The following is a 22,407-nucleotide window of genomic DNA, read 5'->3' as shown; positions in this document are numbered from 1 at the left end:
TCTCTATAGTTGTTTAATTATCTTTGCAACAGGAAACAGTCAATTCCATCAGAGGCTCTGATACAGGGCCGTAACCAGAACCTCACAAATACTGAGGTCAAGAGTCTCACAATACAATATTTATCCTTACGGGTGGATGGATGGCCACCTCGAAATCATCTATGCAGGAAAAACCCTCAGACTTCAAATGAAATAATAGGAAAAAAGTAATACAAATAAGCGTAAAGTATTTATGCTTTATCTGATTGTACCTGCTCTTTCAGCATCTTTCTCAACCTCTTCTACCCTACTTTTTATTCACCCAAAACTGAACTTGCCCTGAAGAAGTCTTTTTCTTTCTGACCTGGTTTTCAATTTGTGAAGAAGAATGAAAATACTTTCATGAGCAAATGGAACAATATGTCAGAAGCCTGTAGACAGTTTGACAGTGTCTATTTAGCTAGCTAACTCTGAACTGTGGGGCAGCTAGCTCGCTAGCTAGCATTTTTTAGCACTCCTTCGGTCAACATAGCAGGCTGCAGTACTGCATTACGATAGAGTTTGCTTCCTATCAAAGTTATCGGCTCGCACACACTTTATAGTTTATAGATAGATAGATCTAACACTAGTTAACAAACCTACTTCTTTCTATCTGGGTGTCCGTTAGAGTTTCCGCCATTTTGACTGGACTTCCGGACTGCGTGTTGCTATGGTAACCAATTACAGCGCCGTCTTGCCGTCCTGCGGCTGAAAGTAAGTATTACTGGCAGATATCTGTCTATTAGATCGATAGATATCATCAATAAGTGACCGCAATAGATCAAGAAAACGTGGAAAATAGAAACATACATTGAAAAAAAATTTAAATGCCGAGGTCATGACCTCCATCTCTGCTTCAACTTCATATTTACTGTACAAACATGGGGAGTGGTTTCACTTGGGCATCTAACTGTGAACCATAACTGCAATGTTTAATTACTTAATTACTTAATTTTCAAATTTAAGGAAGCAGTTAAATGAAAATTATGTTGTCTCTGAGGCTTGTATGTTTGTGTGGTTGCGTAATGGTGGATTTCAATATGTAGCCTCACTGCAACAGTCCCGACAATAAAACTAACTGAATTTGAATTTCTGAGAAGAGCCAGACAAAAGACAGAAGAGCGAGAGACGGTAGAGCGAGCTAGACAAAGAGCTAGAGAGAGAAAGAGAGAGAGAGGGAGGGAGGGGGGCACGTTGTCATCACGTAGAGCCGCGAGGGGGAGAGGGGAGGGGAGGGGAGGGGGGGGGTGCAGCCGGTCTCTCCTCTCTCTGCTGCAGCGGCCATGCTGCTGTCCGCCGTCTGTCTCGGTGCATCCCGGTCCTCCGCCGGTGTAGCCTGCCTGCTGCCGCTGCGTCCCTGTATCCCGGGTTAGCGGAGCGGCCTGGACCGGGTCTGCTCGGTCGTACCGGTGCAGTCCGCCTGGGGCCCCCGGATCCACGGGAACAGACCGGAACACGGCACCGGGGGAAGAGGAGAAAGCCTCCATAGCAACAAACCGGTTTCACGGCATTATTGGTAGGTGCCTCCCTCTCTGTGTGTGTGTGTGTGTGTGTGTGTGTGTGTGTGTGTTTGAATGGCGCTGTCAGCACAGCTTAGCAATGTTTGGGCGGATAAATGGATAAAGTCAATTCGTTTATCAGATGAAGAGAGAGATAAACAGGTATATAATAATTTCATCTACACCTTCATATTTTGTTCTTGGCTTCAGATAAATTCAAATTTGACTGGAAATCAATGAGCCTTTTTTTTCTCTCTCTCTCTCTCTGGCCTTGCAGGAAATTTAATTTCACTAAAACGTGGTGACTATATTTCACCTGCAACCTCTTTTCCACCTTTTATTTTGCAGTAATTTATCCATAATGTGCATGCAAATGCCATGAGAAGCAGAGGCATTAATGATTTCCAAATAAAAGCCCAGTCTCTGTGGTATTGTGCTCAAAATTCAACCTTGATTAAATGCAATCCTGTCTTCAGTATCCTTAAATGACTGAATTCAACATAAATCCTGATCTCTTTCTGCACATGGAGAGGTAACTGAAGGCTGAATGTGCCGGCTGCAGCCCCTCTATCGCAGGATGGTAGGGAGATCTGTCTTCTCAGTAAACCATGTGATTTTCATCTCTTTTTTTTTTTTTGTTAGTGATGGAGGGATGTTAAGGACGCTGGTAGACAAAGTGTGACCGGGACAAACCCCCCGAAGTGAACCGGATTACAAGGACTACACCCCAGCTGGACTGCTGAGACTCAACGTGCTTGTACCAGGTCTACACAACAATGCACCGGGTTTAAAGCCGGAACCGTGAGGTTACAGCTGGGTTACTGCGACTGCAGGAAGGTTACTGTGAGGACACGGCCAAATAAGAAAGTAGAGAGTTGACGTTTGTTGGTGAAACCGTGGAGTTTGTGGCTATAATGTTACTGAAATCTATACGTTCTGCATGTCCATGACCTATACATTACGGTGATCTTTTTTATTAGGATTGTACCGAAATTACAAAGACTTTAAGTCAGTTTAAATTGACTACGTTCAGGACCAGAACCAGGTAACCAAAAAGTCAAGTTTCAAGGTTTACCCACATTTTTACTGGTTCTTCAGTAAGGCCAGAGCGTAGAGCGATATTTGGACCACAGCTGAATTTTGAGAATCTAAAACCACATTTGAAGGACTACAACCTCAAAGGGTTACAAAGCTACTGGTTCTACATCTCTGTTTTTGGGAAAACTACTTTATACTGGGTCTACAAGCAAGTCAAGTTTACAGCACAAACATCTTATCAGGACTACAAACTAGATAAGCAAGAAACGTGGTAACCAGAATAAAAGTCCTGTTTCTCGCTGTTGGAGGATGAGTCTTATGTAGCAGGGACTCTGTTGAACGCTACTGGACCAGTATTCACAATGTCTCTGAGTAAGACCCTCGAGCTGGAGCACTTTGACGAACGCGACAAGGTTCGCCGGGGACGCTCCACCAGGGCCAAGAGAGATGACTCCACGAGCAGTGGTGGAGGTGGGGGTTCTGGCCCCAGCTCCAGGGGCAGCAGCCTGGTTCCTAGCCCTGCCCACAGCGCCAACTGCAGCTACTACCGGACCCGAACCCTGCAGGCGCTCACTTCGGAGAAACGGGCCAAAAAGGTCAGGTTCTACCGCAATGGAGACCGGTACTTCAAGGGTCTGGTGTACGCCGTTTCCAGTGACCGCTTTCGTTCCTACGACGCACTGTTGATGGAGCTGACGCGCTCGTTGGCGGATAACCTGCATCTGCCGCAAGGGGTGCGCACAATCTACACTATAGATGGCAGCAAGAAGATCAGCAGTATGGACGAGCTGGTGGAAGGTAAGACTCACAACTTACTTTTTACTCAACCTTGTTCACAGTTAATTCTGTTGTGGCAAAATCTGTTCCCTTAAACTTATCCTAACTCTAACCACCAGCGAGGGGCTCTACAGCAAACACAAATACATTTTCTATCTAAAGAAAATGTTTTATTTTTGGGGAAGTTCTAGTTCTGTACCTCAATCAGGATATTCAAAGTCGACTCAGAGTCTACAGTTGAGGTCGATGCTTCCATCTCACTTCTCTTTTTCCATGACAGTTAGTTTTGTGGTTAGTTGTAGTAATTTAAACTTTAAAAGTTTATAGCCTGCCATGTTTTTATATAAGAGTCTTCTTGAATAATCAGTTGTATCATTGACGTTTAGGGGCAGTCCTTGGAAATACATTTACTTGCTTTCATGATGAGGAGGAGTGGGAAATGGGAGGAGTGATACCCATCTTATATCTGTATGCAAAACAAGAAAGTAGAGCAAGCTGGAGGTCACCTGCTGGAAATAAAACTGCAAGTTGCTGCTTTTACATTTTGGATTTTGTGTGGATTAAACAAGCACGATGTTTGAGCTTTAGAGAGAGTTTGGACAGAGCTAGTCTAGCTGTTTCCCCCCCACTTTTAGCCTTTATGCTAAGCTAAGCTAACTGCCTGCTGGCTCTAACTCCATGTTCAGGTTACAGACATTAGAGAGGTTTTATTCTTCTTATTTATCTATTAGCAAGAGATAAAAAATCAAGCTATTCCTTAAATATCTCCAGTGCAGTGGTGCTGCATTAAATACATGTTTTAAAGCAAAATGCATGTACAACATTTGTAATCTCTGATGTAATAGCTCCCTCTTTTGACCATTTCTGATCAGTTTACAAGATGTGGGTAATAGGAATCTCTGAAGCTGTTCATTAGCATCGGGATTAAGCTGCAGATTAACTTTTTAATAGCTTGATATTGACTTTATGAAGCCCAATCAGTTCCTCATTCTCATTATAACCAGCTGGGCTCCTGGTGTGGACCATTCTCAGTGGTGGTTTAAATCTGTCTTTCATCCTAGTGGCACAAAACATTTAAAAAATATAGTATTAATGCCGAGAAGTTGTGCGTTACAATGCACCAAACTTTCACCTTCTTTTCATGACTGAAGAAAACACATTTCCCATTGTCTTTGCTGCCCACCAGAATTTTTCTCACCAGCTTCCACTGATGTCACTCTGCCCAAATTATCTCTTATATAAATGGACGTCTGATCTACTGTAATATTACATAAGTCAATTATCAGACTGTCACTCCCTTCATCGATCAGTCTGTCAACTAATCTGTCCTCCTTAAACCTCCTCACTGTCTCCTTCCTCTCCATCTGTCTATGCAAACACAATTTAATTATTTATTTCTGTGTACATCTACAGCAGGATAATTAGTGCATAATCAATACAGAGACCAAACCACCCCACCTACCATCAGAATACAAGGTTTATTGAAGTCACAAATGAGAGGAAACATTACTTTTCCGCCTCATGAGCTAATGATTCAGGGCTTAATAACCACAAAAACACTCCACCCAGTTGAACCCTGAAGGTCTGGAGAACCCAACTGTCAACTTTTGATTCACTGCCAGTGAACACTGAAATCTTCCTGGTCAAAATTTAAAATCTAAATATTCAACCAGGAAAATTCCCCTTCCTTTAAACAACAACTCTGGAGTCCAGTCCGTCTGCTCTTCTTCTCTTGTCTGAAGTCATTTAGCCTGAAACAGACCAGTGTAAAATCACTTATCATCAGTATTGACGTGTGACTGGTTGTAATGTCCACTAATGAGTACTAGTGCCAGGAAGCTGTTCAGCCAGAGACGTACTAGAAGACAGACGCATCACTCTTCAGCACACGGTGGAATTAACCGACAAACAGAGCGGCTCTAAGCTGTGAGCCGAAAGTGGGAAACTCGTCATTCACGACCCCCTCTCCACCATCGAGCAAAACATGGAAGCCTGCAGGAGAGTTTTTGTTTGATTGTTTGACCAGCTAACGTCGACAGAGTGGCGTTTAAGTGTTTTAAAAGTAATATTTGTTGTGTTGGCAGCTGTGACGAGAACTGGGACTTGACATATCGTACCTGTCCGGAGTAGGAAGTCCAGTTTCTCGTGTCCTGTGGGTAAAGACAGAAAAGATTACCGTGGTTATGGTTTGTGAGTGTTCACATCAATGGACAACTTGAGTTTAAATACCTTTTTACAACTGATTGTAGTTGACATAAGGCATCCTTGTTTATTAGTTTTTCAGGCAAGTCTGTATAAATAAGCAGTAGGTTGGAGATATTGGAGTTTACAATGAATTACAAACTTACAATGTAATGTTGTTATTCTGACTCGGGTTTTGACTTGAATGATAGTTATAACAGAGAATCTGGTATTTACAGCAGAAAATGAAATAATTCACTGTAAACATTTGTAGGTGTTTGGACTTTCAGCTGCACAAAGATAGGATGGGACTAAATGATTCATTGAGAAGTAACTCCCATGACATGAACACCGAGTAATGACCAACCGGTTTGAAGTTTGCATTCTCAGGTTAAATGTTCCTCAGGCTGCTTCATTTGTTATTGATTATATTTTTGATTCCAGTGATTATTCTGTAAAATCAGGTCTTTAAGTGTCTAACAGCCCAGAACCCAAAGATACTCAATTTGCACATTTGAGAAGTTTGAACACACAAATCTTTGCCATTTTTGCTCGATTAAATTACATTTTCTGATCATCTACCTGATTAAAAGACGACTCCTTCTAGCACTAAATATGGTGGTGAGATGTTAATGGCAGCTCAGGTTTACACAGTGTGTGTGTGTGTGTGTGTCTCAAACGAGGTGTGGAAATAGTCAGTCTGCTGGTGGAGCGACAGACAGAAGGTGTTTGGTCAGTCAGGTATTTGAATAAAAATCCAGAGCGGTCCTGTCCAGCTGGTTTGAATCGCAAAGGTAAAGACACAAGGTCAAACACAATAACCAGGAGGAGAGAGAGAGAGAGAGAGAGAGAGAGAGAGAGAGAGAGAGAGTGAGAGAGAGAGGGAGAGAGGGAGAGAGAGAGAGGGAGAGAGAGAGAGAGAGATGCTGACTGTGTGAAAATGTAAAAAAAAGGTGTGTGTTTGAGGGATACAGGGGCAGACAAGTTTGTGTGTGGGGATAAAAAGAGGGAGACAGGTGTGTGTGTTAAAAGATGGCGAGCTCTGCCGCGAGATATAGAAAGGTAGAGAGAGGTATATTCAGACTGAGGGAGAGAGACACAGTAGAAGAGCCATTCGTAACCATATAAGGTAAAACAGGAGAGTGGCTGTAGGCTACTGCACATGTGATGAGCTGCAATCTCATTCATTACAGCTGCTAGAGCTGCAACGATTAGTCGATTAATCAGTTAATTGATCAACAGGAAAATTAATCAAATAATCAGTTTAGTAATTTTTAAATAAAGAATGTTAAATATTTGTTGTTTCCAGCTTCAGATATGAGGATTTGATGCTTTTCTTTGTCACACATGATAGTAAATGGATGTTTTTCACTATTTAGTCTCATTTTAAAGGCAAAACAATGAATCAGTAAATTGAAAAAATAAGTGAAAACAAGGAAAATTAAAATAATAATTCTCCGCAGCCTTATTGGGAATAACTTCCTATAACTAAAGTGATATTTTCTTAGTTAAATTATCTAATCTAAATCACTCATAGAAGAGGAACCACAATAATGAGGATTATTGTGTGTTAAAGATTTTTTAAGCAAAATTTCTCACTCGTGTTAAACTGACAAATTGTAAAACAAAATGATACAGCAGATTTCAGGTAAAAACACTCAGAGAAACCAAATCCTGCAAGGTTTGGATGGTGGGTCCAGGTGGGCGGGGCTTGGTGACTGCTTTGTTGTGACATCACAAAGTTCCAGAAGTCCTGACGGCTGGTTTTAAGGCTCAGTTTCTGAATACAGGCTGTGTGCATTTCTCTGTGGACTGAGGCTTTGATACTTTCACAGTATGAATATAGAAGCTAGAGCTGATCTATAATCACACTACACATGGACACAGACCTTTACACTGGAGGAGCTTTAAAAGTCTTGAATTGGGAAGTTAACCCTTCAGTGACCTCAGCCAGTATTATTTTGATCAGATTTTTTGTTTAGTCCTCTTTTCTCTATCTCCATGTTTTCTGACCGTCAGTCGGTTTAGGACGCTGACGTCCTCCTGTGTGACATGTTCAGTTTTCCACCTCACGTTACCGAGCAGAGTCTGCAGCTCAGAGAGAGCGAGAGACAGGAGTGAGTCTGACATCTGCTGTCACCTTCACTCCATCCACTGTACACACACACACACACACACACACACACACACACACACACACACACACACACACACACAGTTTATATTACCCCACTTCATTTGACTACAGTCGTTCTACTATAACTTTTGACCCTGAATTCACCTCACATCCTCACTTAACCACATTTTTGACACCAACTGACAGCTACTCATTTCCAAAGAGTATCATTACATTTTTTGATTATTTAGAATAATTGACTTCACTTCATATTTTCAGTAGTTTTTGTTTTGAGACCCATGGTGGGAGAAAATTACATACTTGTGTATTCAATGTTTGACTTTTATTCCAATGACCCTCAGTTACTCTTCCTGAAGCGTCTTCCGTCTTTTTTAAAGGGTTTTTTTTTTGGTAAAGATTTTCTTCTGAATCTGAATCACGTGTTGTGTGCTCTGCAGAATTTTTGATTTATGATATTCAGCGATTTAATCAAAATTAACTTGACTTGCCCCTCCCCCCCTCTCTGCCCAGGTGAGTGCTACGTCTGTGCCTCCAACGAGCCTTACCGAAAGGTCGACTACACCAAGATCTCCATCCCGAGCTGGAAGCCCGGAGCCAGCGCTGGGACCGGCCAGGCGGGCTCCCCCCGGTCCACCACGGTGTCCACCGGGGTGTCGGCGAGCACCGCCACCCCCTCCAAAGATCGCCCTGAAGTTCGAGAGGGCAGGGAGAGCAAAGACTTCATCAAGCCCAAGCTGGTGACGGTGATCCGCAGCGGCGTGAAGCCTCGCAAGGCGGTGAGGATCCTGCTGAACAAGAAGACGGCGCATTCCTTCGAACAAGTTCTGGCCGACATCACCGAGGCCATCAAGCTGGACTCTGGGGCCGTGAAGAGGCTCTACACGCTGGATGGGAAACAGGTGAGGCGATGTCTGTTGTTGTTTCACTCTGTGACAGAAAGAAGAGCAGGTGTGAACTGGGGATCTGCAAGTCTTGATTACATGTCTGGCCCATGCGTGGCCCAGTATACGCCCAGTTTCATGGCCCAAATCTGTCCCAGCATGACTTGAAGATGCTACTTCCACATCTGGACCAATTCTGACGCACACACAGAAAATATCCCGGCTATGGGTAACAGCCGGACTCTGCCCAGATGTGGAAGTGGGCCAGACTCGGGCCGAGGACTCAGGCCAATGTTGGGCCAGAGGTTTTCTATCTGGTTTAAAGTCTTAAATTCAGTCCCTCTTCAAAAACTAGAATTACAACCTAACGGTTTTTCTGCCTCTGCTAGAACCCTTTTTGTGTTCTTGACATATCACATAAGACTGCGTGTTTTGTGAGGCCACTGTGGCCTTGACCTTTGACCTTTGACTACCAAAATCTCATCAGTTCATCCTTGAGTCAAAGTGAACGTTGGATTGTGATGAAGTTCCTTCCAGGCGTTGCTGAGATATCGTGTCGACTCGTGACTCAATCCATCAGGTCATGATATTTGAATAATAAATTAAATGTGTCGGATATCCGGATTGAACATGTTCAAACGAGCGTCTGAAAGTTGTGTGAGTTGTTGTGACGGTGAGTTCAGGCTCTTTGAAGCTTAATATTTGGTGCTTTCAGCTAAATGTGGTTCCTGTTTAAAACCCTGGAACTGCAGCAGTCAGCCGAAGAACATTTTCTGCCTCCGTCGTCATTGTGTTGAACAGACTCTGAATATTCTCTGATCCTCTCAGGAACTCTTTTGTGAGTTAAGGATTGTGGATTTAAACTTATCACATGTTCACTGGCGCGGCTATTTTTACCACACACACACTCTTTGAAGTCGCAGATAAGAGTGTCGGCTGTGGCACAATGACGGCGGAGAGCAGACGGAGAGCAGAGACAGCGGAGGGCCGGTCGGGGCGTCGCCGTGACTGAAGGACGGTTGTTGCGGTGAACGCAGCTCGGACACAGACACGCACAAAAACACACATTATCCAGTTAGCAGAGAACTGTTTGCATTTGCTCTGATGTTGCAGCAGCATCGGCCTTAAGAAAATAAAAGCATATGCTGCCTTCAAAGTAAAAGCATCCATTACATCAGCTGGCCTTTTGTTCTATTTTTAAAACTTTCTTTTTTTTGGCAAAACAAGCGGTTTGAAGGAATGTTTCACTATTTTCTGACACTTTATAGACAAACAATTAATCAGTTAATTAGAAGTTTTCTGAACCTCGGAAGTTGTATTTCAACATGTGAGGATACATTTCCACCTGACAACGGTGATATATTACAAACAGTCAGCAGTTTAATATTATCGTGACATTTTTATGTTTTTTCGGAGTCAAAAATATAGATTAGTTTACGCTGAATGAAGGCTTTTATTTTGAAGGCAGCGAGTCATAACGAGGGCTTTTATTCTCTGATTGCTTCAGACGGCTTCACTCTTTTCAGACTCAGTCAGTCTGAATGAAACAAGGCCAGAGTGTGTGTGTGTGTGTGTGTGTGTGTGTGTGTGTGTGGTGTGTGTGTGTGTGTGTGTGTGTGTGTGTGTCCTCCCTCTGTCCTTTCAGTTTGTGCAGCCACTTCAAGCAGTGGGACAGAAACCCCATCTAACACACACAGACATATTGACACTGCAGCGTGGTTACCGTAGCAACCAGTCATCCAGTAACTACCCCTTTTTGCCACACACACGCATGTACGCACACATGCACGCACACATGCACGCACACATGCATGCACACATGCACGCACACATGCACGCGCGCACTGTACAATTCCGGATGGTGATGGGACAGAGGAGGAGTGAGAGGTAAAGTCGAGGACAAAAGGAAGGAGGGATGGAGGAGGAGGAGAGGAGGAGAACAGGGAGAGAGAAGGAGACACAAAGGGAAGGAAGTGTGAAGTTATTGTGTGAACACACAAAGAAACACACTTTGTTTGTGTGTTTGTGTCGAAGCCAGTTTCTCCCCGGCAACTGTACCGCATTAAAATTCCCGTCTCACTTTCTCTGCGTTGAAGAAAGACTCCCGACAGTTTCGGAAATACGCTTATTCGCTTTTTACCCCCCAAGAGATTTTATCAAACTGTTCCTTTAGCAAACAAGGTGAGAAGCAAAGTAAACAAGACAGCGGTTCATTCATCGTGTGAGTGTGTGAGTAGTTTCTACATCAATCATTTCTAGAACCAGGTTTTTACTGAGGACTTGTGTCGGTTTGTGCTGTGAACGGGTCTGAATTGTTTTTCTCTCTCTGTTTAATCTGTCCTTCCACACCTCCGCTCATCCATCTTTTCTTCACCTGTTCATCTGCCACATTTTGTTGACTCCTCTCTCTCTCTCTCTCTCTCTCTCTCTCTCTCTCTCTCTCTCTCTCTCTCTCTCGCTGCCTAAATCTGGGACATTTTGATGTGCAATTTGTATTTAATCCTCAAGACAGTTCTTAGACAGCACAGTGTGTTTGTTTCTGTGTGTGTGTGTGTGTGTGTGGTGTGTGTGTGTGTGTGTGTGTCAGAGCTTGTTGAAGCGTTGGCAGCAGCAAGCGTGATTCGAATATTCCCAGCTGTCGTCTGCTTAGTCACACACACACACACACACACACACACACACACACTCATGGGTACGTCAGTGCAATGTTTCTAAAACTTTGTTGAATCGATGTGTGTGTGTGTGTGTGTGTGTGTGTGTGTAGCTGACTTGTCTGCAGGATTTTTTCGGCGATGACGATGTGTTCATGGCGTGTGGGCCGGAGAAGTTTCGTTACGCTCAGGACGACTTTGTGCTCACACACAGCAGCAAAACACAGCCCTTTTTGAATGGTGAGAGACACACACACACACACACACACACACACACACACACACACACACACACACACACACCCTTGTTTTGTCAGACCAACAGTCCTAAACCTAAAAATATTTGCTTTACTAAAATGCATGACGAAGAAAAACTGCTAATTCTCACATTTGAGAACCTGGAACAAGTAAATTTTTGGCATTTTTGCTTGAAAAATGTCTGAAACGATTCATCAGAAATAGTTGATTAATTTTCTTTTTATCAATTAATTGATTCATCAACTAATCTGTTTCAAATAAACAAAAAATAAATGTTGTGTGACACAGATGTCTAATGTCCTCCCCTCTTTCTCTTGCTCTTTCCAGAATGCAGGGCCAAAGTGTCTCGCTCCGCTGCCCCTCAGAAAACTACAACTCCCAAGACTCCCAGCAGCTCCGGGTTGTCGTCCTCTAAGACTCCACCCAAAGGCCCGGCCAGAACTAAGTCTCCTGCCCCAGGTGAGAACCAACAGGAAACCTCCTTTTATTAGTGATAAAACATAATCAATAAGAAAAATCTTTCCATAATAGTGCATCATCTGTGATGCCTTGCTCAAGGGCGTTTTTTGGCATCAGGCCTGTGACCTTTCACCTTTTTCTGATCACTAAATGTAATCAGATTAAACATATTTTGGTCTTTGGCTTTTACTTTTCAAGCTGTTATGAGATACCCAGCTGAGTCAGGACAATTACGGCTGAATGCCGGCACACTCGGCTGTGTTCCGGCACAGGCCCGTGTATGGCTGCCAGATTCAGCTAAGGTTCAGACACTGTGGGTTTGGACCAGTTCAGGCGGAAAATCATTTTAAATTAGCAGCAATCTCGGGACAGTTTTGGCCCAAAGTCGGCACCAGGCAATGCTGTCGATTTGAGCTCCATTTTGTTTTGCGTGTATTTGCGAACACACAAGATTATTTTGACCAATCACACGGCTCCTGTCTCTTGTCTGCAGCCAATGAGGGCTCAGGATCACAGTCAGCGGGGAAGTCGGCCAGGTCCAGCCCCTCCCCCACCAGCCCCGGGACTCGACGCAGCCTCAAGGTCAGATTGATTGATTGATCTAAAAAAAAAAAAAACAATATTGAATCCAAACAATTTATTTGTTTTTTTACTGTTACTATCAATGCGAAGGATAAAAGAGAATAACAAAAGTGACTGGTGAACTGATTTGTATAAACTTTGTAATTTACAGATGAGAAACAAGGATTTTGTTTGTTTTTAACTCTAATATTTACAACCCTTTAACATCATGAGACAATGGTTTGAATTCAGCTGTTGTCCAGTTTTAGTCCGTGAATTAAAAGATATTTTGGATTCAGTTGTGGTATAGATTATGCTTTCAGAATTTATTTATGTCTCTCCGTCGATCCACATCTGTTTGTTTCCTCTGATTCACCCCGTGTTTGTCCGTCACGTTTCTCTCCAGGTCTCTCCTCATCGTGCATCTTCCACCGATGTGAATGGAGAGACCGAGCAGTCAGACGACACCACTGTTGAAGGTGTGTGTGTGTGTGTGTGTGTGTGTGTGTGTGTGTGTGTGTGTGTGTGTGTGTGTGTGTGTGTGTGTCTAGATCATATTCACGGCCGACAGCTTTACGAAAGTCGTCAAACTGACACTTGCAGAGCTGTTTGGTTAAATACAGACTGTGGGTTCAAAGTTGAGTCAATCGAAGAGAGAACATCCAGATTAAAGAATGATAATCTCTCTCTTCTTCTCGCAGTGAACGGCAATCGATCGGTTTCTTCCTCCATCATCAACGATAAGTACAAAGTTGGCAAAGTGATCGGAGATGGAAACTTTGCCGTGGTGAAGGAGTGTGTGGAGAGGTAAGGATAAAAACCTGCAGGGGTCGTTTCTCTCAGAGAATATTTCACTTTCTTTCTATTAATTTGTGTTTTTTCTAATAAATTTACCACTTTAACCTCAGAATTTTGGTTTTGAACTGTATTTTTTTTACTAAAGCCCTAATTATTGATGGACGACTGTTCAAGCTTCTGTTGTGCTGCTGATTGACAGGTCGACGGGACAAGAGTACGCCCTGAAGATCATCGACAAAGCTCGCTGCTGTGGGAAGGTAACACTGGTTTATTTACATCCTGTAGCGTCCTCGATGATAATTACCGTGACGATAACGAGATGTTGATTTCTACGTCTGTCACACTCTTCAAATCAAAGAATCAGACCGTCGGCAGATAAATCTACAGGTTGTGAGTTGATGAACAGGACAGAGAGAACAACATCATCTCACCACATGAACCGTTTAGCAGCTGTTCTGGGGCTTTCAATCATACAACATGATCTTCCTCAGCCGCTGTCTTCAGATTGTAGATGTTAAAATATCCCTTTTTTATTCTTGGCACTTATTTTGTAGAAGCTTGCAGAGTTTCCCGCTCTCTCTCTCTCCCTCTGTGACGTTCAGTCAGTGTTTGGAGAAATTAAAAGTGCGCGGCGTGTAGTTCAGGGCAGCTGGGAGATTGGAGCGTTCTCACAAAAGCCGAGCTCTGCTTGGCTTGTTTACAAAAGCTGAAATCTGAGGAGCCACCGAGGTAACGGGTGAGAGACGGGAGTTTATCAACAGCTCTGCCGTGAGACGAGGATGATCCGTCTGCGATGGCGTGTTTCATCATCGTGACAATATCCTCACACACTGAAACTGTCTGTGTGTTTGTGTGTGTGTGTGTGTGTGTGTGTGTGTGTGTGTCTGTGTGTGTGTGTGTGTGTGTGTGTGTGTGTGTGTGTGTGTGTGTGTAGGAGCATCTGATAGAGAACGAGGTGGCGGTGCTGCGGAGGGTTCGGCATCCGAGCATCATCCAGTTAATCGAGGTGGATGAAACGCCCTCTCAGCTGTTCCTGGTCATGGAGCTCGTCAAGGTGCTTCATCTTTTTCTTCTTCTTCCTCTCTGCTTGTGTTTCTTCCTGTCTTCACAATATTCAGAAACATTTAAAAACCTGTGAACAGTTTCTATTTTTCACGCCTCTGCCTCCTTCAGGGCGGCGACCTGTTCGACGCCATCACCTCCTCCACAAAGTACAGCGAGCGTGACGCCAGCGCCATGGTGTTCAACCTGGCAGGAGCCATCAAGTACCTGCACCGGATGAACATCGTCCACCGAGACATCAAACCAGAGAACCTGCTGGTACACACACACACACACACACACACACACACACACACACACACACACACACACACACACACACACACACACACGTTATGGATATTTATGAGGATCTGAAGTGATGTGTTGTAGGTTTATGAATATCAGCTACACTCTTTGAAGTATTTGGAGAAGCTTTAAAATCCACACAAATACAAATCAAACCTGAGTAATAATAACTTTACTTTTTTCTTCGGGTGTTTACCGCCATGTGTAGTTGAATTTTTTTAATATATTTGCGTGTTATTTGCGTTTGTGTTCTGCAGGTGTGCGAGTATCCGGACGGCACGAAGTCGCTGAAGCTGGGGGACTTCGGTTTGGCGACAGTAGTGGAGGGACCGCTCTACACCGTGTGCGGCACGCCGACGTACGTTGCCCCGGAGATCATCGCCGAGACCGGGTGAGATGATGTTTCAGTGTATTTAGACGGAAGTGGAGTTTATGGTCACTGAATACTTCTACATGTATGTTATTACACCTGTGATGATCAGGTTACAATCACAGCTTTTACATCTCTGACTCTTGTGTTGATTTCTTCACAGACTTTTTGATACAGACTATATTTATATTAAATCCATATATTTTAACACTAACCTGTTGTTTGTGTAGCTATGGTCTGAAGGTGGATATCTGGGCAGCTGGAGTGATCACCTACATCCTGCTGTGTGGGTTCCCTCCATTCAGAAGGTCAGTGAGTATATCTGTAATCAATAATGAATGTAATGATACGTGTTGATCTAGTTGAGTCTCGTTAATTTAGATTAATTACACAGTGTTTTATGAATAAATACCTTCGTCCTTTTTATCCAGTTAATGAAGTAATAGCGTTTTCCTCCTCCTCCTCAGTGAGAATAATGTGCAGGAGGAGTTGTTTGATCAGATCCTCAGAGGGAAGCTGGAGTTTCCATCTCCAGACTGGGACACCATCAGCCTGCCTGCAAAGGTACCGCTCACTCATATAATCAACAGTTAATACTGTGTGTTAAATTTAAACTTTTCTAGTTTTGTTTGGATGAAATATTCACTGTGTTCCTTCATTGTTCCGCACGGCGTTTTAACCGTTGGGAAATAACAGGAACTGGTCTGTAGTAGAATAGTAGTTGTCCGTAATGGTCATGGACATTCAGCAGGACAAACCCTAAAAAGAAGAAGTTGAAAGTTGTGCAAAGACACTGAAGGAGGTGAATTTAAGTCGGAAATCGCACTCCTTCTCAGAGTCATAATTCAGTCAAATCTTAATCCTCTGATGTCCATGTTAATAAATCCACTTAGAAATCCTAAAAAGAGAGAAAAGATGCTTCAGAACTTGCCTGAGAATCTTTAAGTTTTCTTCAGTGTCACAGTCACCCAGTGATAATTGTCAGTACATTCACAAGTACACTGCAAATGGAACTGATGATAATTAATTTAGCATATGTTTAATGGTGCTAATGTGGCAAAATGTAAACAAATATAAGCTACAAGTACTGGGAAACAGTAGGTAATTACAGCTCTAATTATAAGAAGAATAATAACCCACATAAAATGGCTGATTGGTGCAGGTAATGTTAAAATCACCTCACCACCCTACAGAAATATCTGATGTCTATGTCTGAATGAGGCTTCACTTCACACAGTTTACTGCAGGCTGTTAACCGTCACATGACCTGTTCCTCAGATGCTGATTAGTCAGATGCTGCAGGTGAACGTGGATGCTCGTTTCACGGCCGAGGAGGTCCTATCACACCCCTGGGTGACGGTAAGAGCGCGTTCGACCGCGTACATACACGAATGCTGGAGACGTACAGTTCAGAGAGAAGAACTGAGTGTTGTGTGTTTTTTCGGTTTAGGACGAGGCTCCCGTCGACTCTGCGACTGTGAGCAGCACCGAAGACCCGACCAGCGCAGAAACACTGGAACCAGAGCAGGAGTCACCAGTACTGGAAACCAAACAGGTTCCCTCTCCTCTGGTCTAAAACACAAACCCCTCTCATCAACTGGAAACTGAACACAACACACTGGTTTAATTTGAACGTTTCCTCCACCTCTGGTCAAGAACTCACTCCTTGAAACCAGTTCCCGTTTTTTTTTTTTTTTGTTGTTGTCAATAAAAACTAGATTTCTAGTTTCAGAGTTCCCTCACTGCCAGTCCAGAACACATCCTGTTTCGTCTTTTGGAAACCAAATGACCCTCTGAAAGTCCACCACCATCCAGTCTAGGATAGCACATGTTTTCACCTACTGGACCGATCTGGTCTAGAACTGTTATGTACCGGAAACCAAACAAGGTCCCACGTATCTGGTGCAGAACCTGCCCGGTTTCAATTACTGGAAACCAAACAAGGTCCCTTGCCTCTGGTCTGGAACATGCCCCACTTCTACAGAAAACCAAACGAGTTCCTGCCCCTCTGGTCCAGAACCAGTCCTCTTTCCTCTACCGGAAACCAAACAAGTTCCCGCATTTCTGGTCCAGAACCAGTCCTGTTTCAACCACTGGAAACCAAACAAGTTCCCGCATTTCTGGTCCAGAACCAGACCTCTTTCTGCTACTGGAAACCAAACAAGTTCCCACATTTCTGGTCCAGAACCAGTCCTGTTTCAACCACTGGAAACCAAACAAGTTCCCGCATTTCTGGACCAGAACCAGTCCTCTTTCCTCTACTGGAAACCAAACAAGTTCCCACATTTCTGGTCCAGAACCAGTCCTGTTTCAATCACTGGAAACCAAACAAGTTCCCACATTTCTGGTCCAGAACCAGTCCTGTTTCAACCACTGGAAACCAAACAAGTTCCCTGACCTCTGGTCTAGAACCAGTCCTCTTTCCTCTACTGGAAACCAAACAAGTTCCCGCATTTCTGGTCCAGAACCAGTCCTGTTTCAACCACTGGAAACCAAACAAGTTCCCTGACCTCTGGTCTAGAACCAGTCCTCTTTCCTTTACTGGAAACCAAACAAGTTCCTGCATTTCTGGTCCAGAACCATTCCTGTTTCAACCACTGGAAAACAACAAGTTCCCACACCTCTGGTCTAGAACCAGTCCTGTTTCAATCACTGGAAACCAAACAAGGTCCCTTGCCTCTGGTCTGGAACATGCCCCACTTCTACAGAAAACCAAACAAGTTCCTGCCCCTCTGGTCCAGAGTAGATCCAGTATGTTTTACTGGAAACCAAACAAACTCCCACACCTCTGGTCCAGAACCAGTCCTCTTTCTTCTACTGGAAACCAAACAAGTTCCCACATTTCTGGTCTAGAACCAGTCCTGTTTCAACCACTGGAAACCCAACAAGTTCCCTCACCTCTGGTCTAGAACTTGTCCTTTTCCACAGTCTTGATTGACTTGAAACCCAATATGTTCCCTTGGAGCCAGTCTATAATTGTTTTGTTGCTTCTACTCAACAATCGAATTTCCGTTTTGCCTGCTAGAAACTGAACAGGTCTCATGAACTCTGGTCTGGGATACAGGCTATTTGCTGGAAGTTCCCCAGTATTATTTCAAATTAAACCTGGAAACTGTCCTCAGCTTTCATCTAGAACAGCATTTAATCTACCCAAGACTTTCACAAGTCCTGTCTCTGCTGCTGTACTGGAAAGTATTTACTTCCTCTTTGATGAGCTCCATTAAACCTCTATCATATGTCCATTTAGATCTGTAAGAAGAGTCCCATTTTGTTTTGGCTAGACGCTAATGAAGTCACCTCACTGCTGCTTGAAGGATATATACCATATCAACACTGGAACACCATGAAGGTGCTATTAGACTGATTCACCACCTAGTGTCTCATGGGACTGGAGCATTTCCTGAAAACAGCCATTACCTCCGGTCTGAATGACACTTAATTCTGGAGGCTCTGAAAAAAAAGGCCTCAACCCATTTTCATTGGGATATACACAATGGTTCATTTACAAAACACTCCCTCTGGTTTAGGGATTATTTTCTCTGTAGTCCCTGCCTCTTGGCGACCAGGATGTCTTCCATTAATACTGGGAAACGTCCCATTTCTCCTGCCTTTACCCTCCAGCTCTCCTTCTGCTGGCCTGAAGGACGTTTCTCATTCCTCCTATGTGGCGCCCATCAGTCCAAGGAGGTATTCGAGTACTGTGCCTGTTTACGCTGCTGATCAATTCCTCTTAATATCCTAAACCTTTCCTCCCCAAGTTCATCTCCTCAGAACCTAGCACTTGCTATTTACTATATTTACACGAGGCTAATTGTTTTCAGTTTTTACCAATTGTTGAGTTATTGGCACAAATACAGTTGGATGAGAAAGTCTATTACGTTCTATTGTCTCTACATTAAGTTTGGATTGACTAGCTTAGCCTAAAGACAGAAAACTGGGGAAACAGCTAGCCCAGCTCTAAACCAATAAAGATCACTTGCTTAACATTTTAACATTTAATTTTATTAGTTAAACCGATACACAAGAAAAACAGTACAGCATATTAATCTTCATTAAACCACAAACAAGATACAATGGTTTAATAATAATTCATCTTTAGACATGTTTTTGAACCATGTTTCAGGCTAGCTGTTTCCCCCTGCTTCCAGTCTTTATGCTAAGCTAGGCTAATCAGCTCCAGGATGCGATCTTTAGTCCAAATTGTTTTCTGATTCTCAAAGACACTAGTAGAGAGATGATGCAAATGGATCGTTTATAAAAGAACGATTGCTTTATAAATGTTATTTTTAAGACCTGATCTCCACTTTGAGTTATACATTTTTTTCAAACCAGAAACCAAAAAAAAAAAAAGAGTCCATAGATTCATTTATGAAAAATAAAAACTGAAAACAATGAGCTTTCGACTTCACTGAAGGACAAACTCTATGACCCAACTCCCGTCCTTCACCCGTCCCCCACGCTTCGTACTGTATCTCAAATTAACTCCAAACCTCAACGTTTCAAAAACTGTTTCAACAACCTTTTGAGGTTCCTACCTGCAGTATGACCGGTCCAAACTCTGACCTCCTACCTGCAGTTAACGGAGGATAAAATATGTTGTAAATACTGTAAATACCACTCTGTCTGTTGGTGTCTGTCTGTGTGAGTCAGTTGTGAAGTAGGGAAACAGTAGCAGTTTGAAAAAAATAAAAATACTACAGTTAAAAGAAATAATCTCATAGTCATAGACATGATGTGTGAGCACCCTGAAAAAACCTTGTTTTTCCCAAAGAGACACTGTATCTTGATAAAGAAAAGATTTTCCACATTGATATGGAGACATTTTCACATTGTGAAATATATTTTCAAAAGTTAGTTATTGACTCAATTAAAAAACAGGCAGAAAAAGAACAAGACTCAAGGTTTCTGAAGGGTGTTGACGAACTGTAACGAAAGAGTTCTTACCTTAAAGCCGAGTTCAAGATCGATCGAGTAGCAACAAATAACCGGACGGCGACAGATCTCTTTCTATACACGTTCATGTGTCTGTGACATCGTGGGTCATCCACCAATCATATCGCTCCATCCACACATCCATCATGCTGTCTGTTGATATTACTGGTCATTAGAGTCACTGAGGATGAAGGAAAGGTGTATGTGTGTGTGTAAATAAGTGTGACTGTGGGTATTTCGTTTTCCACATTGTAATGTTTAAACTTAAAATCACGTGGAAATGGGAAAAATATGAGGTTCCATTTGTGCATTTTGTGTGTGTGTGTGTGTGTGTGTGCATTAAGGGAAAGGGGTCAGTACTTTTAAAACTTGAAACGAAACATCAGTCGTCATCTGGATAAATGCGTTGACCTGATGCAGTGTTATGACCTTACCACGACCTTTCCGTGGCCTTTACCTTTGGCCCGAGCCACTGATTAAGAATTTGGCAGGATGAGCTGCTGAGGTCGCGTCGCAGAGCGTCTGATGGGTTCTTGAGGGGGAACTTCAAAAACGCACAGGGTTTCAAAGAGTTTTCGAAGAACCAAATGAATTCTGTCAAAGATAATTTTAAAAACTAAAAAGATTAATCACGGACGTTCACAAATTACCGTTGTCTTGGTCAGATTTACATTACTAACCAGCTCAAACGGCAGCATCACATTCAGCTTCACCTGGCTTTGTGTTTTTGTGTAATTGTAGACAGTGAGAATGAAAACGTAGATTATAGTGCTAAATATCAATATCAGTTGTCATTCGACATAAGGAAACCAATCATCTTAAAGTCCGTTCTAACACTACTTTCCAACACTAATGAAGTATTTAATACGTCGATAACAAGTTAGCTCTACTCCACGCCTCACTATTGAATTACCGTTGACCCTCGAGGAAACCTGAACTGCAGCCAAACTCTTGTAATCAGTGGCTTGGCCTTTGACCTTCTATGCCTGCTATGAACCCAGTAGTCTTAATTCTTTTCTCTTTGCTTTATACCAAACCAAAAGGAGCCTTCTGTTGATACTGTTAGTGGTGCAGCAACACCAGGGTCAATGAGCGGCTGAAATCTGCTCAGTTTATATCATTTTGAGTCTAATTTGTGATTGTTCTCTCTGCCATTAATGCGCAGTTTACTACAAACAGTACAGTCTTACTGTCTGCAGTAGTATTGAAGAACCATATTGGTGGATTTGCATGTTCCAAAAAGGTTTTAGACTGGCGTTGGACTCGTGTTTTTGGTTCGTTTCTTGCAAAAACTCGGTTGAATTCATCACTACAAGTCAATCACATAACGTTAATATTGTTTGTTAAAGTTCCAACTTCTAATATCTGCACGTTTTTACAAACTGTGGAGTCAGAAAAATCAATCAAACCCAGAAGAGGAACAGGTTCGACAGTCAGCTACTGAATCTAAAATATCCATGAATGAGTTTCCGTTAATGCAGTTCGCAAACGATATCAACAAAGATTGTTTATCAGGATTACTAGACAAAAGAAACGTTCCTCTTATCGTCCAGATTGTCGGTGCTTTTCATTGTCTCAGAGTTTCTCATCTGACCTCGTCTCTCTGTATTTTTCAGTGAGCTGTTGTTCGTTCCTGAACAGACGTTAACGGATCGTTTCAGAGACGACGCGTCAAAGACTCAAAGTAACTGAGTAGATTTCAGAGTGATTTGACTCAGGGTTGCTGTAGTTATTCGGCCCTTTGCGTGTGTGTTTTTATTAACTGCAATGTGTGTGTGTGTGTGTGTGTGTGTGTGTGATCATTTCACATCATGCCTCATTTTCGTCAGAAACTGATTTTTTTTTTAATTAAGTGCAGTAGACAAATTAGGATTTTGAACCAACCTGTGCTGGTTTTCCTAAAAGAAATCTCAGATTCTGAGGTTTATCAATGTTTATTAATTTAAAGACAATCCATTATCTGGAATGACAAGACTGAACTTTGAACCTGGAAGCTACAAACCAGAAAAAAAACATTTGCTGTGTAAAAAGTTATTTCTTTACAGCTCAAAGTTTCACTGTGAGTATTTTCAAATCTAAATTAAAGCTCAGCTGTCGGTGTTTTTCTGTGAGATTCTTTTTAGGAAAACTAGTCCTGGCTTGAAGTGGAAGGACACGTGAGAGCAACAGTGTTTTGAGGACATGTTGTAGACATGTTTTAATGCTAACAATGATCTGTAATGTGATGTGTGTTGATATGAAACATGTATGTTTGTTGGGATCAGGGCGTGGGCATTTGGAGAAAAGAAAACACCCTGATTTGTATCAAGAAAAGATGAATTCAACTGTGAAAATAAAACTGATGCAGTGGCATCATGTTATCCCACCGTGTCTTTGTTACTGTTGTCTTCCTGTCACATTGTTAACATGTATCTACTAGACATGGATTCATTCATACAACAATATTTACTTTAATGAAGCTGAATGAGTCTCTGGAGAAGTTAACAGTGAGATCGTT

The 22,407-nt window shown here is 42.7% G+C and overlaps 1 protein-coding gene across 1 annotated transcript; it reads left to right on the top strand.

Moving 5' to 3' along the window:
• Positions 1–1,276: 1,276 nt before the first annotated feature.
• LOC130164629 (serine/threonine-protein kinase DCLK2-like) lies at positions 1,277–22,275 on the top strand. Its single transcript, XM_056369484.1, has 16 exons — positions 1,277–1,534; positions 2,160–3,353; positions 8,161–8,549; positions 11,296–11,422; positions 11,768–11,899; positions 12,393–12,481; positions 12,867–12,939; positions 13,162–13,267; positions 13,458–13,515; positions 14,193–14,312; positions 14,432–14,578; positions 14,866–14,999; positions 15,209–15,286; positions 15,446–15,542; positions 16,257–16,337; positions 16,429–22,275. The coding sequence occupies exons 2-16, from the start codon at positions 2,918–2,920 to the stop codon at positions 16,552–16,554; spliced, it is 2,193 nt and encodes a 730-aa protein (XP_056225459.1). The 5' UTR covers positions 1,277–1,534; positions 2,160–2,917; the 3' UTR covers positions 16,555–22,275.
• Positions 22,276–22,407: the final 132 nt, after the last annotated feature.

The sequence above is a fragment of the Seriola aureovittata genome, chromosome 23 (assembly GCF_021018895.1).
Source record: "Seriola aureovittata isolate HTS-2021-v1 ecotype China chromosome 23, ASM2101889v1, whole genome shotgun sequence".
Taxonomy (NCBI): Eukaryota; Metazoa; Chordata; class Actinopteri; order Carangiformes; family Carangidae; genus Seriola; species Seriola aureovittata.
Note: the sequence above shows the minus strand (reverse complement) of the source record. Positions and strands in the feature narration are given on the sequence as shown.

Excerpts from the sequence above, each read along its gene's own strand:
- LOC130164629 (XM_056369484.1), top strand. The coding sequence starts at position 2,918 with ATGTCTCTGAGTAAGACCCTCGAGCTGGAGCACTTTGACGAACGCGAC. Across the intron at positions 11,900-12,392 it reads AACTAAGTCTCCTGCCCCAG|CCAATGAGGGCTCAGGATCA; the intron begins GTGAGAACCAAC and ends TCTTGTCTGCAG. Across the intron at positions 13,268-13,457 it reads GTGAAGGAGTGTGTGGAGAG|GTCGACGGGACAAGAGTACG; the intron begins GTAAGGATAAAA and ends GCTGATTGACAG.